The following is an 18,914-nucleotide window of genomic DNA, read 5'->3' on the forward strand; positions in this document are numbered from 1 at the left end:
AGTTACTTGCTAGCACTTTCCACTAAAAACTAAATGTTTGCATCCGTTTCCTTGGTTCAACAATTCTTTCTCAAATATACCGGACTTCAGTATTAATGGCAAATTATGCAAAAAGTAAAAACACAGCTACAACATAATGCATATCTATATACTTTCGAACACTCAACTAATGCCACTGAATTCAGAGCTACAATTTCAACCATTGATACATTCATGGGACTATTTTTCCTCGAATGATAGAACCAAAATAGGAGAAATCTTCAAGAAGAAATTTCAAAAGACTAAAAACATCGTGAAAAGATGTCAAACAAGTCTGTAAAGAAAACAAAACAGGATATGAAATATTTTTAAATATCTATAATAAAATGAAAAAAGTATAAATTTTCATCAATCATTCATAATACCAAGAAGAAATAGTTCTACATAGTATCAATAATTCAATATATAAAATTGCTATTATTTGCAAGAATTGAAGGCATGCAATAAGACGGTCTTGAGCAACATATCACAGACTAAAATATTTTAAAAAAGAAATCTTGCTAAAGATTTTCTTGCCGTTTTCAGAATCCCCAAGATAACTTTGACAGACTTGAGTACATGTATACAGTTCAATCTCTTTGACCAGCCATGGTTTCTATATAAGCATCATGTCTGTGTTATCTACTGCAATGAGATAAACAAGTGATTCCAGGATGGTTCATTACTTGACCACTTCAGTACATGAACAGTATATCAGGAAATTTTCACCCCAGTTTAATTTTTGTGGTTTTTGTCAATGAACTGAGAGGATTAATTTAAGATTAGGGTAAAAATTTGTTATACTTGTATAACCTTTTTATTTTATCTCCAGAGGGCAGAATTAATATGAAGCAAATTTGTGTATAATAGCGAAAATAACCAGAAACCAAAATATCCCGATATACAATATTTGGATATACCTGTGCATGTTAAAGCTGTTTTCACTACTATTCAACCTGCAATAAATTAAGAGGCCACCTACAGGAGTCCATTACTATAATGAGGTCTCTTTCAGCAGGTGGTCCCTAACGTAGGTTATGTTATAACAGTAAAAGCATGTTTTCAAAAACTCAGGTGGTCTATACTGGACAGGTTTGACAAATTTAAACACTAGTGATTTTGTATAGGGCAGGTTTGACCACTCTAAACACTAGTGATTTTGTATAGGGCAGGTTTGACCAATTTAAACACTAGTGGTCTTGTTAAGGGCAAGTTTGACCAATCTAAACACTAGTGATTTTGTATAGGGCAGGTTTGACCAATTTAAACACTAGTAGTAATGTATAGGGCAGGTTTGACGAATTTAAATACTAGTGGTCTTGTATAGGGCAGGTGTGACCAATTTAAACACTAGTAGTCTTGTATAGGGCAAGCTTGACCAATCTAAACACTCGTGATTTTGTATAGGGCAGACTTGACCAATCTAAATACTAGTGATTTTGTATAGGGCAAGCTTGACCAATCTAAACACTCGTGATTTTGTATAGGGCAGACTTGACCAATCTAAATACTAGTGATTTTGTATAGGGCAGGTTTGACCAATTTAAATACTAGTGGTCTTGTATAGGGCAGGTGTGACCAATTTAAACAATAATAGTCTTGTATAGGGCAAGCTTGACCTATCTAAACACTCGTGATTTTGTATAGGGCAGACTTGACCAATCTGAATACTAGTGATTTTGTATAGGGCAAGCTTGACCAATCTAAACACTCGTGATTTTGTATAGGGCAGACTTGACCAATCTAAACACAGGTGAGTTTGTATAGCGCAGGTTTGACCAATTTAAACACTAGTAGCCTTGTATAGGGCAAGTTTGACCAATTTAAATACTAGTGGTCTTGTATAGGGCAGGTTTGACCAATTTAAACACTAGTGGTCTTGTATAGGGCAGGTTTGACCAATTTAAACACAAGTGGCCTTGTATAGGGCAGGTTTGACCAATTTAAACACAAGTGGCCTTGTATAGGGCAGGTTTGACTAATTTAAACACAAGTGGCCTTGTATAGGGCAGGTTTGACCAATTTAAACACAAGTGGCCTTGTATAGGGCAGGTTTGACAAGTTTTTGACAATAAAAGAAGGTCATAGAAAATGATGTGATGTAGGTCACCTACCTCACCTGATTATCACATTGTCTACGGAGTTATACATTATGTCAAACAATACTTCATCAATCACTACTGCTATAATGAAGTCGTAATTGTAAAGAACCTTCTTTTATCAAGTTTGATTCCTAACATCAGGAAAAATACTTTGCTTAATTCTCTGTCATTTGACCATTCATTACTAATGATATTAAGAATCCACTCCATAGACTGGCCAACTAATGTGCCGCTGGAATGGTTTCACCAGTTTTCAGCTGACCACCTAATGTATTGGTTGAGTGGTTGCGCTGGTGTTCTGTACGACCTTAATAGCACCAGAAAAGTCAGCTGTGACAAGCACTTGGCTGGTACGTTCCTCTTCCTTGGCTGTGGATTGAGATGGTGTCATCAGAAGGGACGGATTTGGAGCAAAGACTGCTGCGGTCACCACGGCATTGTGAACTAAATTAAAAACATGACATAAAATGAATATTTAGTGTAGGAAATATCTACAGGTCATAAATGGACCTAAACAAACCAGAATCAGGTGTAAGAATTGATCTTACAACACTCTGAGGGCTCTGCTGAGAATGGGACATATGATAACACTTTATAACCATCCACCTTCATAGAATAGTGGGAACATTTTAATATACTGTTCATAGCTATATGAAAATCACTCACCTTTAAGTGCCTCCCAGTAGTCATTACGATCTCGTCGGGCGGATGAGAACTTGTAGTATTCATGTTGGGTCTTCCATATGTACACAAAATGGTCCTCTGATCCACAAACGATGTAACGGCACTTTGGACTGAAACATTAGCAAACATGGAATAGTCAAGGTGTAGTGAGAGTTTCTTCTTCAACAAACATCTTAAGGGAATTAGAAGTCATCAAGGCAGAAGTTATATAACTCAAAGTGAATGTCTCTTATTTCTTTGTTTTTCTAATTATTTTTTTTTTTGGTTGTTTTTTTTTTGTTCTGTTTTTTTTTAAGGTTTAAAAGTTCAGCAAAACAAACATATTGGTGTAGCCCTTCTTATTCTAAGCTAGAGATTGAGTTAAGAAAACAAATTATGATTAGACTAAAATATTTTTTTTATCCTTGATGTACTTTGCAAGCGACTGAATAAAAACTGGATAATGTCTGAGACAATAAACTCCTACGATTATAAGTTACAAATCTATGTCTGTAAAGTTTCTGAAAACAGTAAATGTGATCTTGAAACATGAAATTATTTAAAATATTTTCATAGTGTTTGACTTTTGTGTATAGTTTCAATAAAAATCCCATGTAAAATGAAGTCACTAAAGGGATGGCCCTGAATTATTTCACATTACGGTTTAAATAAATAAATAGTAATTGTGTCCTTAACCTTGGTACCATAAAACATACACTCATTCATGGAAGTGTCAAAGTAGATATTTGGATATGATTAAAATACTCAAGAAATGAAGTGATTAGAGTGAATATTTTGATAACAGACCAGACCGGCCAGGATGACAGGACAGTGAAGGGGGGGACGGACAATATTTACAACACTATCACTTTAAGTTCCTCTTCACAATATAAAATGGCACGGGGCATAAAAAGTTACTTGATTCCATTTATTTTCAATCTCTTCATTTCAAAACATTATATTGAGTCATCACACCAAAAGGAGTCCTTGTGACCTGAGGAAAAGACAGTTGAAACAAAACTCCACCTTGTCTTGATATTGGAGAATTATCACACTTGTGTGGAGTCTTCAGAACGTTCATCGGACAGGGGTTGTCTTGGTATACCTGCAGACCATTACAGAGTTTGTAACTATGAAAGCAGAACACCATGGAAAGTCTTACCTAAAGCTAGCTTTGATCTGGCTGCTGTTGTTTGCTCCTCCCTTGTATTTACAGGTCAAGGTCAAATCTCGAAGGTCATACATTCTTATTCTTGAGTCATTAGAGGTCACCAATACCTGTAGCAAAACACAATATCTACGAATATGATATATATGTAGGCAAACATGTTGGAATGCTATTTACTTTTACAGACCAAATTCAAAAATTGAAAACAGGGCATATATATATATGTATACTCTAGTTGATAAAGAAATAATTCTTCAGTCAGAAAGATCAATTACCTGTACTTTAAACTTGGCTCTTCATCTCCTAGGTTAAAATCCCAAAAATGTCCAAACATAAAATTAAACTCTCAATTTTATTAATAGAAAGTGTCTTTCAAACTGGCTTTTTTTGTTTGCCAAGTTCAATTCCCAAACCCAAAGTTAAACTTAATTGTCAGAAAGTGTCTTGTTTGGAAGTCACAGCTATAAATCAAGTGTTTTGAACCCTGACCTGGCCGCACATTTTGTTTGACTGAAAAATGCTGAGTTACCTTATCTTCACCGGGTAGAGGTTCAATGCCAGTGATCTTACGTCCTCTAGCATTCTTACCCCGAGTAGATCGTACATGGATCTGTGTGTAGTATTTTAGTTGCTACAAACAAATAAAATTGAGTTATCAAAAGCACATGTTTATGACAAATTAAAATAAGTTTCAGTCAGCTGACTACTGTAGTGAAAAAGACATAATCATCGTCTGTCTCAATATAACTTTCGGTCAGCTGACCACTGAAAAAGACAATCATTGTCTGTCCATCTGAAGTTCAATCTATGACTTTTCACCGACCCTTTAAATAAAATTTATGACTAACCTCTGTATTGTAAAATATACATTTCCCATCGTAAGTGCCAGCTACAGCAAATTTTCCATTGTGACAGAAGTTTGCTGTGGTGATTAAACAGTTCTGAGCCTCATTCCACATTGTCACTTTCTTCTCAGGAATGTTCCACAGGCGAAGCTTTCCGTCGAGAGAACCACTCAGAAAATATCGGTCATCCTGTCAAAATTGAAGAACAAGAAAGGTCATCCTTGTTATAGATAACAAAGTGATCATCAACTTAGTTTATTACAAGACAAACAGAAAGCTAATGAATATGTCAGGAAAGTTTGAGGAAAATCATGATATTGTCAATGTCTCTAGATTTAGAACAAGATCTATTTTACAAGACAGGAATACAGTTGTGAAGACTTACTCGAGGGTGGAAGACGATTGCAGTAACAAAATCTATGTGCTGGAATGTACAAAGACACTCCCGTCGCGATATATGCCACAGGCGTACCGTCTTATCCATGGATGAAGACAAAATGAAATAATTCTGTAAAATAAACCAAGCATTTAACTCAGGACTAGTAAGTGTTTGTTTTTTTGCTAACTTCATGAACTCTTTTCTGAGTTTTTCACAACATTCAGTAAATATCATTAAAAAAATTACTACCCTGTATTTCTTTAAGCCTTTCAGCATAAACAATGTATATTTTCTTTCTAACTAATTCATTATGGTTATCAATGTAATAAAATTTGACAAAGAATTCCAAATAAACAGCTATAAAAACAATTAACTTATTGGTTTAATTCTGTAATTTTACTGATTATTCATCTATAATAAAAGAGCAGTACACAGACCTTGGACCAGGAAACATCAAGAAGGTCGGCAGAGTGACCTCTATATGTACAGAAAGGTTTTGGCATAAAGGGAGCTAATTCCTCCTCGGTACTACCTGAGGCCTACAAACAAGAAATTCAGGCAAACATACAATCTCTAATGTTATAAACGCAACTTAAAATCAATTAATCCTAGTTTCAACAAAGTTAAAAAAAAATTGGTTAAAAAATGTAGTACCAACATTATATGTAATTATTTTATAAGTGAATTTATGGGTTTTTTTTTTTTATAAATTAGTATTCAAATTAAAATTAATAATGATGCCAAAATGAATACTTAACACAAGCTTCCATTTCAACTAGAACATTAAATTTCTTTTTTTGATATCTCAACTCCCACTACACAAATATCAAAGGGACATAATTCATAAGAGAATCTGCAAAATAGGCACTGATCACAAGCACTGATTTTAGTCATGCAAGCTTTACACTGGCCCATAGTATCTACAAAGTTTAACTAAGATAGTGTGAAAGAGAAAAGCACCGTTAATCTCAAACAAACAAGGCAGATAAAGACTCTGATTCCAGTAAGTCTTTCACAAGGGGTATAGAAAGACTAGGTGTTTGTAAGGGAAATTTCCATGACTAGAACAAATGCTGGTCAACATGGGTCATGCTAATTGTTTGCCTGAAAATATGAGTTCATGAATCTATCTTTGTTTTTTTATGTGGATTTCAGGACAATTGTTGACTGACAGCTCATAGGATTGGTTCACTTCCCTAATCTGAACTTGTCTTCGATCTAAGCCTAAACATACAGTTGACTAAGAATATATATTATCCTGTTAATTACAGGGAAAATTATACAAGGTTCTTCTGATAAACAGTAAACTGGCTTACCAGTAAATCAGAAGCTGAGTTTTCTGATGTGGCTGAATTGAGACTTTCCTGTGATGGTGCAGGAGACACACGAACTGGAAGAGAAAGAATGTAAAAATTATTCTCAGTATGTGACACTCGGAACATTAGTCCTACAACATAAAACTTCCAAGTATTAGTTACAGACAAAAGTAGTCTCATTATAAGATGGATTTTTCTTGAAACCAACTAAACCATAGACACAGTCATCGAGGGTTCCATGATGTGCTTGAAAATGTAAGACTCCTAATATACCATAAGCAAATTATTTGTCTGTCTGCATAAATAGAAAGGTTCCAAATTCTTAAGGCAATTTACAAATGTCCATCCACATCTTTTGCAATTTTTAGCAGAAATACTGAAAAAATATAAAGATACAATTTTTATATAATAAGCCTACTTCAAAAGAGTCCAAATTTCAACACTTGTCATTACATGTATTCGAACGAGGAATTGGTAAAAGGAAAGAAATCATTTTATGAATTTGATGAAATTATAATTCTGAAACAAAATTGGACAGGAGCAATCGTGTTTTGATGTGGAGGCCAAAATAAGAACAATTTAAATTGCCTTGTATTAGTTCAACAGTCAATTCCCATTGCTGTTCTGACAACAAATCAAAAGCAATATTATTGAATTTTAATGTTATAAGCCAACTTCATGAATAAAAGTAAGAAGTAATGTGCTGATCTCTGCTTACCTCTGTTTACCTCTGTAACTGAAGTGACATGGCAGGAGAGCATGTTCAAACAATTGTGTAAGGTACACAATCTTTTATGTTCAAACAGACATGTATTTACATACCAATAACTAGTGTGTGGAGTAGGTATATATGTACTAAAAACAATCTATTCCAGTAAACATGGATACATCCGTGGACCTAGGAAAAAATCAGTAAGTTGGTCATGGAGAAAATATATCACAAAATACTTTGTCTGATTCTGAACAAAATCTCATTTCTTGGCAGTTCCAGTCTGACAGACCTAGAGCTGTTCTACTGATAGAGTATTTCACTGAAATAGTACTGAGAGGACTCAGTCACATTCCAAACATTTCTCTCTGTCAAAATTATCTTCTTACCATCGGCATATTTCTGACGCATGTCATCAAAGTAGCTGGAAGCGGACTTAATAACCCAGATCCTCAACATGCTGTCCTGTCCTCCCGTTGCCAGAAGACGACCACATGGTGAAAACTTCATTGTCCAAATAGCACCCTGTATACAAACAATCAGACTTAAATCTTTCATATTAATAACTCATTTCTATCCTTTTGAAATAGTTACTTTATACAAGATGCAAAAAATATGTACTGTAAGAACACTGAAATATCAATGAAAATAATGATAGTTAAGGATTGATTAAATAAAATTTGAGAAGAGAGTTTGATCAAAGAGAAGCAGAATATGGCCCAGTGCCATTCAATCTGTCAATCACCAACATGAGAGCGTTCAGTGTCACTTTATTTGTCAGTCATTCAGGACAAACTGGTAACAAACCAATAAAACTACCATTATTATCACCAGGAAGACTTACACTATGCGTGCCACTGAGATCTTGTAACATCCTTAACTGCTTGAAGTCATAAGGTCCTTTGTTGTTGTTTGATGCCTTGATCTGGTAAGAAATAAAATCTATCATCCACAGTTTTTACTGACATAAGCTATTCCAGTAAAACATCTACTTGACCCCTGGACTGGAACATAATTCAGTTTCATCCATGGTTCAGTTTACAGTCTATAACTTCTATGTGTGGTACCCCTGAACAAAACCTGAAGTAGGATTGATGTTTCAATGAAATAGCTCTAAGTATGAAGGGCCTGCAAGCAATTTTTACACAAGAGATCCAAAATGATTTTGGTGAAGGTCAATGATTTGTATTTATTTGGTTAATTTGATTCTATGTTAGAGTGACCTTTTTCTCTTTTTCACTGAATTGTGCATTGCATTACACAGCCGTGGCAGGTATGACATAATCATGTGGTAACATGTTCCAAGAACTTAGCTGTGTTTAATTAAGCATTGAAAAGTGAAACTGTCTTGTTTCAAGAATGTTCAAGAACTTAGCAAGAACTGTGTTTGAAACTGTCATTGTAATGAGAAACTATCCTTGCAGGAGAGATCTGTATCCCAGGTCCTTGTAGCTATCTACCTTATATATATGTATATCTGTGTAGGAGGTATCCCAGGTCCATGTAGCTATCTACCCTATATATATGTATATCTGGGTAGGAGGTATCCCAGGTCCATGTAGCTATCTACCCTATATATATGTATATCTGGGTAGGGGTAATCTGTATCCCAGGTCCATGTAGCTATCTACCCTATATATATGTATATCTGGGTAGGAGGTATCCCAGGTCCATGTAGCTATCTACCCTATATATATGTATATCTGGGTAGGAGGTATCCCAGGTCCATGTAGCTATCTACCCTATATATATGTATATCTGGGTAGGAGGTATCCCAGGTCCATGTAGCTATCTACCCTATATATATGTATATCTGGGTAGGGGTAATCTGTATCCCAGGTCCATGTAGCTATCTACCCTATATATATGTATATCTGGGTAGGGGTAATCTGTATCCCAGGTCCATGTAGCTATCTACCCTATATATATGTATATCTGGGTAGGGGTAATCTGTATCCCAGGTCCTTGTAGCTATCTACCCTATATATATGTATATCTGGGTAGGGGTAATCTGTATCCCAGGTCCTTGTAGCTATCTACCCTATATATATGTATATCTGGGTAGGGGTAATCTTATCCCAGGTCCTTGTAGCTATCTACCCTATATATATGTATATCTGGGTAGGGGTAATCTGTATCCCAGGTCCATGTAGCTATCTACCCTATATATATGTATATCTGGGAAGGAGGTATCCCAGGTCCATGTAGCTATCTACCCTATATATATGTATATCTGTGTAGAAGGTATCCCAGGTCCTTGTAGCTATCTACCCTATATATATGTATATCTGGGTAAGAGGTATCCCAGGTCCTTGTAGCTATCTACCCTTTATATATGTATATCTGGTTAGGGGTATTCTGTATCCCAGGTCCTTGTAGCTATCTACCCTATATATATGTATATCTGGGTAGGAGGTATCCCAGGTCCTTGTAGCTATCTACCCTATATATATGTATATCTGGGTAGGAGGTATCCCAGGTCCATGTAGCTATCTACCCTATATATATGTATATCTGGGTAGGAGGTATCCCAGGTCCTTGTAGCTATCTACCCTATATATATGTATATCTGGGTAGGAGGTATCCCAGGTCCATGTAGCTATCTACCCTATATATATCTGGGTAGGAGGTATCCCAGGTCCTTGTAGCTATCTACCCTATATATATGTATATCTGGGAAGGAGGTATCCCAGGTCCATGTAGCTATCTACCCTATATATATGTATATCTGGGTAGGAGGTATCCCAGGTCCTTGTAGCTATCTACCCTATATATATCTGGGTAATCTGTATCCCAGGTCCTTGTAGCTATCTACCCTATATATATGTATATCTGGGTAGGAGGTATCCCAGGTCCATGTAGCTATCTACCCTATATATATATGTATATCTGGGTAGGAGGTATCCCAGGTCCTTGTAGCTATCTACCCTATACATATGTAATCTGTATCCCAGGTCCTTGTAGCTATCTACCCTATATATATGTATATCTGTGTAGGAGGTATCCCAGGTCCTTGTAGCTATCTACCCTATATATATGTATATCTGGGTAGGAGGTATCCCAGGTCCTTGTAGCTATCTACCCTATACATATGTATATCTGGGTAGGGGTAATCTGTATCCCAGGTCCTTGTAGCTATCTACCCTATATATATGTATATCTGGGTAGGAGGTATCCCAGGTCCATGTAGCTATCTACCCTATATATATCTGGGTAATCTGTATCCCAGGTCCTTGTAGCTATCTACCCTATATATATGTATATCTGGGTAGGGGTAATCTGTATCCCAGGTCCATGTAGCTATCTACCCTATATATATGTATATCTGGGTAGGAGGTATCCCAGGTCCTTGTAGCTATCTACCCTATATATATCTGGGTAATCTGTATCCCAGGTCCTTGTAGCTATCTACCCTATATATATGTATATCTGGGTAGGAGGTATCCCAGGTCCATGTAGCTATCTACCCTATATATATATGTATATCTGGGTAGGAGGTATCCCAGGTCCTTGTAGCTATCTACCCTATACATATGTATATCTGGGTAGGGGTAATCTGTATCCCAGGTCCTTGTAGCTATCTACCCTATATATATGTATATCTGTGTAGGAGGTATCCCAGGTCCTTGTAGCTATCTACCCTATATATATGTATATCTGGGTAGGAGGTATCCCAGGTCCTTGTAGCTATCTACCCTATATATATGTATATCTGGGTAATCTGTATCCCAGGTCCTTGTAGCTATCTACCCTATATATATGTATATCTGGGTAGGAGGTATCCCAGGTCCATGTAGTATCCCTATATATATCTGGGTAATCTGTAGCTATCTACCCTATATATATGTATATATCTGTATCCCAGGTCCATGTAGCTATCTACCCTATATATATGTATATCTGGGTAATCTGTATCCCAGGTCCTTGTAGCTATCTACCCTATATATATGTATATCTGGGTAAGAGGTATCCCAGGTCCATGTAGCTATCTACCCTATATATATGTATATCTGGGTAAGAGGTATCCCAGGTCCTTGTAGCTATCTACCCTATATATATGTATATCTGTGTAGGAGGTATCCCAGGTCCTTGTAGCTATCTACCCTATATATATGTATATCTGGGTAGGAGGTATCCCAGGTCCATGTAGCTATCTACCCTATATATATCTGGGTAATATCTTGTAGCTATCTACCCTATATATATGTATATCTGGGTAGGAGGTATCCCAGGTCCTTGTAGCTATCTACCCTATATATATGTATATCTGGGTAGTATATCTTTGCAGGATATCTGTATCTGCCTGACAGAATATTATATTCCCTTTGCAGGGACATGTACATAGAACCTCATTCTCATAACTTGACATAATTACCTATGAGCTACATACCTTAAATATTTTGCCATCAACAGAGACTTCCTCTTCAACAGCTACATCATCACTGTGTAAGACTGCCAAGGGGCAAACAGAATAAAATCATTTTACTTCATAAGAAAGACATTATCATTATGATAAACAACCAAACAATTTAGAATGCCACTGTAATCATTGTCATTGTTTTTATTGTATTCATCAATTCTCTACTTATCTGTAGATAAACATGTTTATTAATTGTGACAAACCTCACCTGTATCAGCCATGGTTTTCACTTTACTCATTGTTTTACCAACTTTTCGTCCAATCATCTTCCTCAGTCGAGATCTAAATCAAACAAAAATGTATCAGTTCCCATGATCTTGAGGTGACAATTGTAACTTGTTAAACTCTAATTTGTCTCTATCATTAAAAATTAAGAAATATCACAGTATTAATATTTAAAGTTCATTAAAAATTTGAAAATCAAACACTAAGTAGATACTTTACCCTGTTAAAGATCATTTCTATCAATATCTGCTCTAAGTCTGTGAACACACCAATTTAAAAACAAGTTCACTTGATGTTTAACACACAGAAACACTTAAATGACAAAAATTTTGAGAAGGACAACTATGAAGTATTAGCCTGTTAAACTGATCAGTTGTTTGTCTCATTTTTCCCAATCTCAGTTTCTGTTGTTAGGCATTGTCTACTTGATGAACAGCAATGTCCATAAAGATAAACATAAGATATAGTGAGTAAGTATTAATTTTCAGTGAAATTAGACATGCAACAAAGACCAATATTTATGATGCCAGGATGTGGCCAAGCGTTACCTACCCCTTTTTCTTTACGCCTGACTGTTCGGACAAAGAATGTGTATCCTCATTGTCAAGCTGGTCATGATGGTGGTCATCCTTCAGGCTTCCATCACTGTTAAATAAATATAAAAATCCCATTGAAACAATACCGTTAAAAAAAGACAACTTGTGCTGTTAACCACAAAATCCACTCGTAATATTACAATGTACTTGTGGATCTTGTAGAAAAAAGAAAGGAAACACCAAAAGAGCACAATACAATGTGATATTTAACATCTTAAAACCAAAATCTTTAAACCATTCTAATTAAGAAATCTTGGCATCTTTCAAACCAATGGCTTACATTCTGCTATGCTTCAATGACACAGTACAACAAGGAAAGACAACTTACACACAGAATTACATTAGTTTATTTACATGATAGTTTATATATTTGTGACTTGTAGCCAAGTCATTCTATAACAAATTCAAATATATCAAGATTTCCTCCAACCACATGTACCACTGTAGGTAGTTATACAATGATGTTTCAATCCTGTGTGGAGAGATTATATGAACCTCATCTTTTCAATCGAAAGCAGTTTTGAAACAAGAAACCAATACACAAATCTCGACCTTTGACCCTAAAATCAGTTACAAGTCATTATTACAAGGCAGACATTTCAGTATTTTTCTAAAAGTTCCTTATCCATGAAAATTTAGTCTGAACAAGATGTAAATAGATGGAAGACAGGAATGATTGCCTGCTACAGACTGTAAAAATATTAACAAACATGTGTCATTATGCATGTATTGTATGTACATGTCTGAGGTCAAACCTAAGAATGATCTCACCCATGTACTTATTACTGTTTTAGTAAAATTATACCTATACCAATACTATTTGAATGTCCTGTTAATAAGCCCATCCACTGACTTAAAGTAGCAACGCATTGACCTCGGCTTGCTGCTGGATAAATATGGTGTATACATCAGATTGTCTACAAATGTTTCCCTATAAAACCACAAATAACCTAATTATTGAAAGTTTCTCCCAGAATATCGTTGCCATTTATCACCTGTGGTACTCCTTTGTTCTCTTTATAAGATGAAGATCTAGTGGATTAAGTCCCTTAGGTATTTTTTCTTCTGCGATGCTCAGTGGAACACTCTCTCCAGTATCAAGATTTAGAACACGGATCGCCTGAAGGATCTCCTGTAATGAATAAGCATGAGGATAGTATATGTTCTGAATTGAAACTTACTTCTGTGTATGTTCAAGTCAACGTCTGCAAAGAACTGATACCTTGTTTGGATCAATTGACTCCAAATATAAGACAATTTATGATATAATTAAACACAAACTACAAGACTTAATGCTTTTCCATTAACAATCAGAATTGGGACAATCTGGGTTGGATAATTGCAAAACAAGACCAAAATGGTTTTTTTTAGCAAGTTGTTATCAAAATACTAAACTGAAAAAAATGCATTAAACTGGAAAGCTCTCTGCTTACCTTGTCTGAGAGTAGTCTACCAGAATTAGATCGTGGCCGCAGTGTTTCCTCTGCAGCCGAGCTTCGTGCTTGAGAACGCAGACGTGCTCCACCTCCATCCTCAGTATTATCTGTTCCTGATGGGCCTCCATCCACGGAGGATGGCAGGCTGTCACTTTTTTGTCGCGGAGAATCATGATCCGAGTTTACAGCATCACGCTCTGCTTCCTGTTTACAAGAAATGATTACAGAAATGATATGGTGTACAAGAATGAAATGTATATTTTTGTACTTGGCCAAATTTACAATATTGCATTTAAGTTGTAAAAATTGAAATACATGAGATCTAATATATATTTCAGAAAACTTGTATCCTTTTTGTCTAATAAAAGAACGTATCTGATCAAGAAATGAAGATTTGAATTTGTCACAGTTGTGATATATCACCTCTGCATTGATGTGTCGGGCCCCACCGAGGGCACTGTGGAGGTCAAGGGCATACTCAAGCTCTTTGGTGAGATTATCCACTGTGGATGTTGGGGTGGGCAAACTCAGTCCTTTAGGACTTGCATTCCAGTCAGAGGCACCAGTCTGACAAAGCTAAAACAGAAAAAATTGACGTGAAATTATTACGTAAATAAGTTCAACAATAATTCATATACCACACTAGAAATAATGTACATACATGAGAGTAAACTTTTTTAACTCCAATGTTATAAAAACATCAAGATGTCTGAGGTTTACTAAATCTGACAAGTGATCTGTTTATTTCCTGTACTACTTTATTTTTCCTTGTTTGGGCACAAAAATTTGCTTCCTTTTCCTTCTTGTTTTTCTTTTCATTCATGAAAAAAAAACTTCTAGCTCCACCCACTTCATTCAGTTTGCAAATTGATTTTTCGTTGATATCAGCATAAAACCAAAAAATTCCTACCAAAGCTTAAATCAAATAGGAATATTCATTACATAAAGTACAAAAAGCTTTCTATTGAATTTAAACTCACTCTCTGCTACAATTATAGAAACTGAAACTGTTTTTAGAATTCAGAGCTGGTTTGGAATGGGGCATTTTGTCTCATTTCGTGAAGCAATTCAGTGTAAAGCAAAATGTTTTTGGAGTGAATTGCAAATTTTGGGAACCTGGCTGATATATGAATAATTGTCTGCCCCCAAAAAGCTATCAAAAAAGCCCTGGAATTACACCGATATGTCAAATCTCTATGCATGGGCTTCGAAGACAAAATTTTGAACATAAACTAGCAATTTTAAAGTTTTTTTTATTATTTTATTTTTGGAGCAACACATTACAAATTTATTAGCAGTAATGAAAGACGACATTCTAAAAACAATAGAAGAAATCCTGCAGCAAATAGCTGGACTACCCTTAGACAAGTGTAGAAAATATGGACCACCTAATTAATTATGTTTAGTATTGGAATATTTTGGCCAAGAAAAATCTCCAAAATATCCATGTAATCACTCTAGTATAAAAAATTCTGTTCTGGAAAACTCCCCACAGTAACCTTAACCTTATATACACAGTTTACCTCTCCACTAGATCTGTCTCCTTTCTTCTTCTTCCTCGGCGGTGCCTTAGGTTGTTCAACATTCGCTGGCCGTGGTTGCTCCGGTAGATCTCCGTCCACCAAAGTGGTTGGTGGAGTTCTAGTCTTTGTACTTCGTACAATATCTGGTTCATTAATATCATCATTAAGAAACTTGTCTACAAGAGCATCACTTCCCGTTCCTGTGTTGTCCTCTAAACTGTCTTCTGTCACTTGTATATGTGGAATTTGTTTGTTTGGCTTCTCCTTTTCAGGAAATGACGTAGTTATATTGTCAGAATAATCATGTGATTTTCTATTAAAAGTTTCAGACTCTTGTGTAGACAACCGTTTTGATGATTCCACTTCTTTGTTGGCTGAAAACAAAGGCGACTTTCCATTAGAGGAATCAGAGTCTTCATCACCATGTGTATTTAACATCTCATCATCTGTATCCGAGTCATGATAAAGCTTCAGATCTCCCATCCCTGTTGGGACACTTCCATCACTGTCCTCTGTCATCCGTTGTCGCAGATCTTCCAATCGCTTCCGCCTCTTTTCATTCTCTTTAATCTTACTATCAATTGCCTAGAAAAAGAAGAGATAACTGGAGAGTTCCCATTTAAAAAATACACTTCTAATATCTCAAGTGTTACATGTATCTCAAAGTTTCTCTTGTGATTTTCATATACAGCATTTTGCACCTATTCCTTCCTAATTTTGATATAAATAGTATCACATCATCTTTTCTATCCCGTGAATATAAAATCACAGCTTGATGAAAAGACATGTATAAAAATATATATTGATAACTAAACGGGAACCATTTTGAGATGATTCCATTATCATATTCCAAAAGTTGATACTAAATTCAAAGGTGATTTCTAGAAAAAACATTGGTCGCAGTTCTGCTATCAAAACATACCAGAACTGCTTATTACACAGTGTGACATCTACCTGATGACATAACAAAGATAATTTGATGTTCACTAGCATAAAAAAAAATGAATAAATAAAAAAAATGACTGACTCTTATGGATGTCACATCCCTATACAGAAGTTTGTGAATTTATACGGGCACAGATTAACAGAACTTCCCTTAATAATAATCAAATAATTTTTTACTTAAAATCATAAACATATCCAAAAGAATATAATTTTTGTACAAAATTATCAACAGAATTAAGAGTATTAATTTTCATTGATTGAAAACAATTTGTCATAATTGAACAGTATGTGTTTTATTATTCATTTCATCATCTGACAGTGGAAAATCTTGATGTGAAATGTTCAGTTTAGAATCAGTTATCCTGATAACTGTTTCTCATAGAAGTTATTTCTGGTAATTCAGTTTTATATTATTGAATATCTGTACCAAATGTTTTTCTTCTTTCTTTTTCCGTAACATTTCCAGCCTCTTCATGTATTCTTCATCTTCCTTCAACCTCCTGAGCAAAAACAAAATAACATATAATTACTTTATCATTAAAAAGCATTGTATATACATATTTTATGAAACAGTCAATAAGATATAGATTAAAATATCCTTCACATACTTACATGAAGTATTCTTACGGTTCTATGACATATTTGAAATTTTAGAAAAATATGTGTTTATACATTTATTTATTTTTTTTTTTGTTTAATTTGATCTTTACTGAACAACTCATCAAGCATGAATTTTCAGTGATATGCTTCATTGATGCTAGATGATTAATTACCTTTCCTCTTGCTTTTTCTTCAGTTCATACAACCTTCTCTCCTCTAATTCTAACTCACTCTGAAAAGAAAAACGTCATTGTAAGGCACTTTAATGCTTAAGACCAAAATTTTCTTGAAAATTATATTTACAATATGAAAGGTACAAAGTTCATTTCATTTGGGGGTGTGGCATTGTTTCTTAATTACTGGTAAATATATTTTATGTTTATGGTAAGATCTGACTTCTAAACTCTCTGAAATCAACATTGTGCATGTGCCTTTACAAAGATAGTTGGACTGTTTAAATTTTACTACTGATAATTGGGCAAGTGATATTTATTGTCTACAAGTTACAAAATCTAATATTGTTATATCATGACAACAAGTTTTTGGTGACATATTAAGATTTATGGATGTATCTATATATCCCTAATTTGTGGCTAATAAAGCATAAATTACACTGTAATAGCAAACTATACCATTCCAAAGGAGTCCTCTTGTATGTCACCCATTCCTGAAGGCAATGACCTGAAACCAAAAGAATTAGCCTGGATTACACTCGGTTTACATTCAAATGTATCAGTTTGAAAGAGTCAATACATTTCTAAATCCAGTCATGTTTTTACCATAACCAAGTACAGTACAAATCAAGAACATGAGCCTGCTGCTATTGTAAATTAACTTGCATTTTTAGTTTGCTATGGCAATATCTACCTATGAATTACTACCCTGGGTCTGTACCACCCACATTGACATCAAAGCAGCAATGATGAAATAAAATAATATTAATTCTGAAAAAACATTTTTATTACATTTCTTATCCCGTTCTTTTCCACGACAGCTTTAATTTATAAGCATGATTGTTTTTACATAGGTTCAGAACTATTATTAATCAGCATGATATTCAACATATTGAAGTTAGTGACAGTAGAAAATTTTCCAGACATCATTTCTAGCACTATACACATGTAAGAATCAAACCTGCATTCTATTCAGATCTTCTTATGTATTTACATTGTACCTATGCATACTCTAACAATGATAGAGGTTTATATTGCTAACAATTTCTGATAATAAATCGCCTGACCAGCAGCCTCTTGTGTTATATAGAGCATAATATGCCGATAAAGGGCATATAACTATTTTTATATCATTCAACAGTAAACAAAATGTTGAAATGCATACCATCTGAAATACAAATTCAATCAAGTAATTTAGTTTTATGATTTTCTCTCTAGGTGAAGAATAATGAGAAAAACGTGTGTTTTTGGTAAATTTGTAAATCATGTTTCTTGTATCTTTGATCATCGTGTATCAGTCTTATTTATTCTTCAAATCAAGGATTGTCCCACATGAAGGGAACCTTACAGGAAATTTTTAGAAAGTTCTGTTATTGAAAATATGTTCAAACTATTAAGTTGTTGACATATTTCATAAAAGTACTTATGGGAAGCAAATTTAAAGTTCCTTCCTATCTCATCCGAATTGACTAAATTATAAGTGACAGCTGGTTTAATGTTGGCCTACGTTTTTCTTGGAGTGCTGTCCTCAGCATCATAAAACTCGTCCATCTCGCTATCCGACGACATATTGGTTGGATATCCTGGTTAACACGATTCACATATTCATAGTAAAACTTCGATTAAAATAAATAACTTTTATATAACAGTAAAATTGACCAAATTTGGCTACACATTTCTGATTTGGTCAAAATTCTTCCTCCCTCTGCGCCATATTTGTTTTATTTCGGAACCCCTTGAGATTTATCTAGAAAAGGGAAAGCAAACGCCACGGGTTACGAAGAGAAATCGTTGTT

General features: G+C 34.9%; 1 protein-coding gene across 1 annotated transcript; it reads right to left on the minus strand.

Annotated features, from left to right (window-relative positions):
- Positions 1-349: 349 nt before the first annotated feature.
- Positions 350-18,807, minus strand: LOC132553694 (WD repeat-containing protein 44-like). Its single transcript, XM_060217954.1, has 21 exons — positions 18,626-18,807; positions 17,578-17,626; positions 17,119-17,177; positions 16,773-16,845; positions 15,401-15,985; positions 14,301-14,453; positions 13,875-14,081; positions 13,437-13,573; positions 12,398-12,490; positions 11,829-11,902; positions 11,591-11,652; positions 8,045-8,125; positions 7,590-7,725; positions 6,492-6,565; positions 5,613-5,714; positions 5,182-5,304; positions 4,800-4,985; positions 4,481-4,582; positions 3,946-4,061; positions 2,787-2,914; positions 350-2,564 (listed from the first exon to the last, which is right to left on the minus strand). The coding sequence occupies exons 1-21, from the start codon at positions 18,685-18,687 to the stop codon at positions 2,386-2,388; spliced, it is 2,781 nt and encodes a 926-aa protein (XP_060073937.1). The 5' UTR covers positions 18,688-18,807; the 3' UTR covers positions 350-2,385.
- Between the last annotated feature and the right edge of the window lie 107 nt (positions 18,808-18,914).

The sequence above is a fragment of the Ylistrum balloti genome, unplaced genomic scaffold (assembly GCF_031769215.1).
Source record: "Ylistrum balloti isolate Yb309-2 unplaced genomic scaffold, AGI_CSIRO_Ybal_v1 Utg370344, whole genome shotgun sequence".
Classification (NCBI taxonomy): domain Eukaryota; kingdom Metazoa; phylum Mollusca; class Bivalvia; order Pectinida; family Pectinidae; genus Ylistrum; species Ylistrum balloti.

What these genes read in the sequence shown, in the direction of transcription:
- LOC132553694 (XM_060217954.1), bottom strand. Translation starts at nt 18,687, where the DNA reads ATGTCGTCGGATAGCGAGATGGACGAGTTTTATGATGCTGAGGACAGC. An exon ending in GCGTCAGAAATATGCCGATG is followed by an intron (nt 6,566 to 7,589) that starts GTAAGAAGATAA and finishes TTTCTCTTCCAG; the next exon opens with TTCGTGTGTCTCCTGCACCA. An exon ending in CAATCGTCTTCCACCCTCGA is followed by an intron (nt 4,986 to 5,181) that starts GTAAGTCTTCAC and finishes CAATTTTGACAG; the next exon opens with GATGACCGATATTTTCTGAG.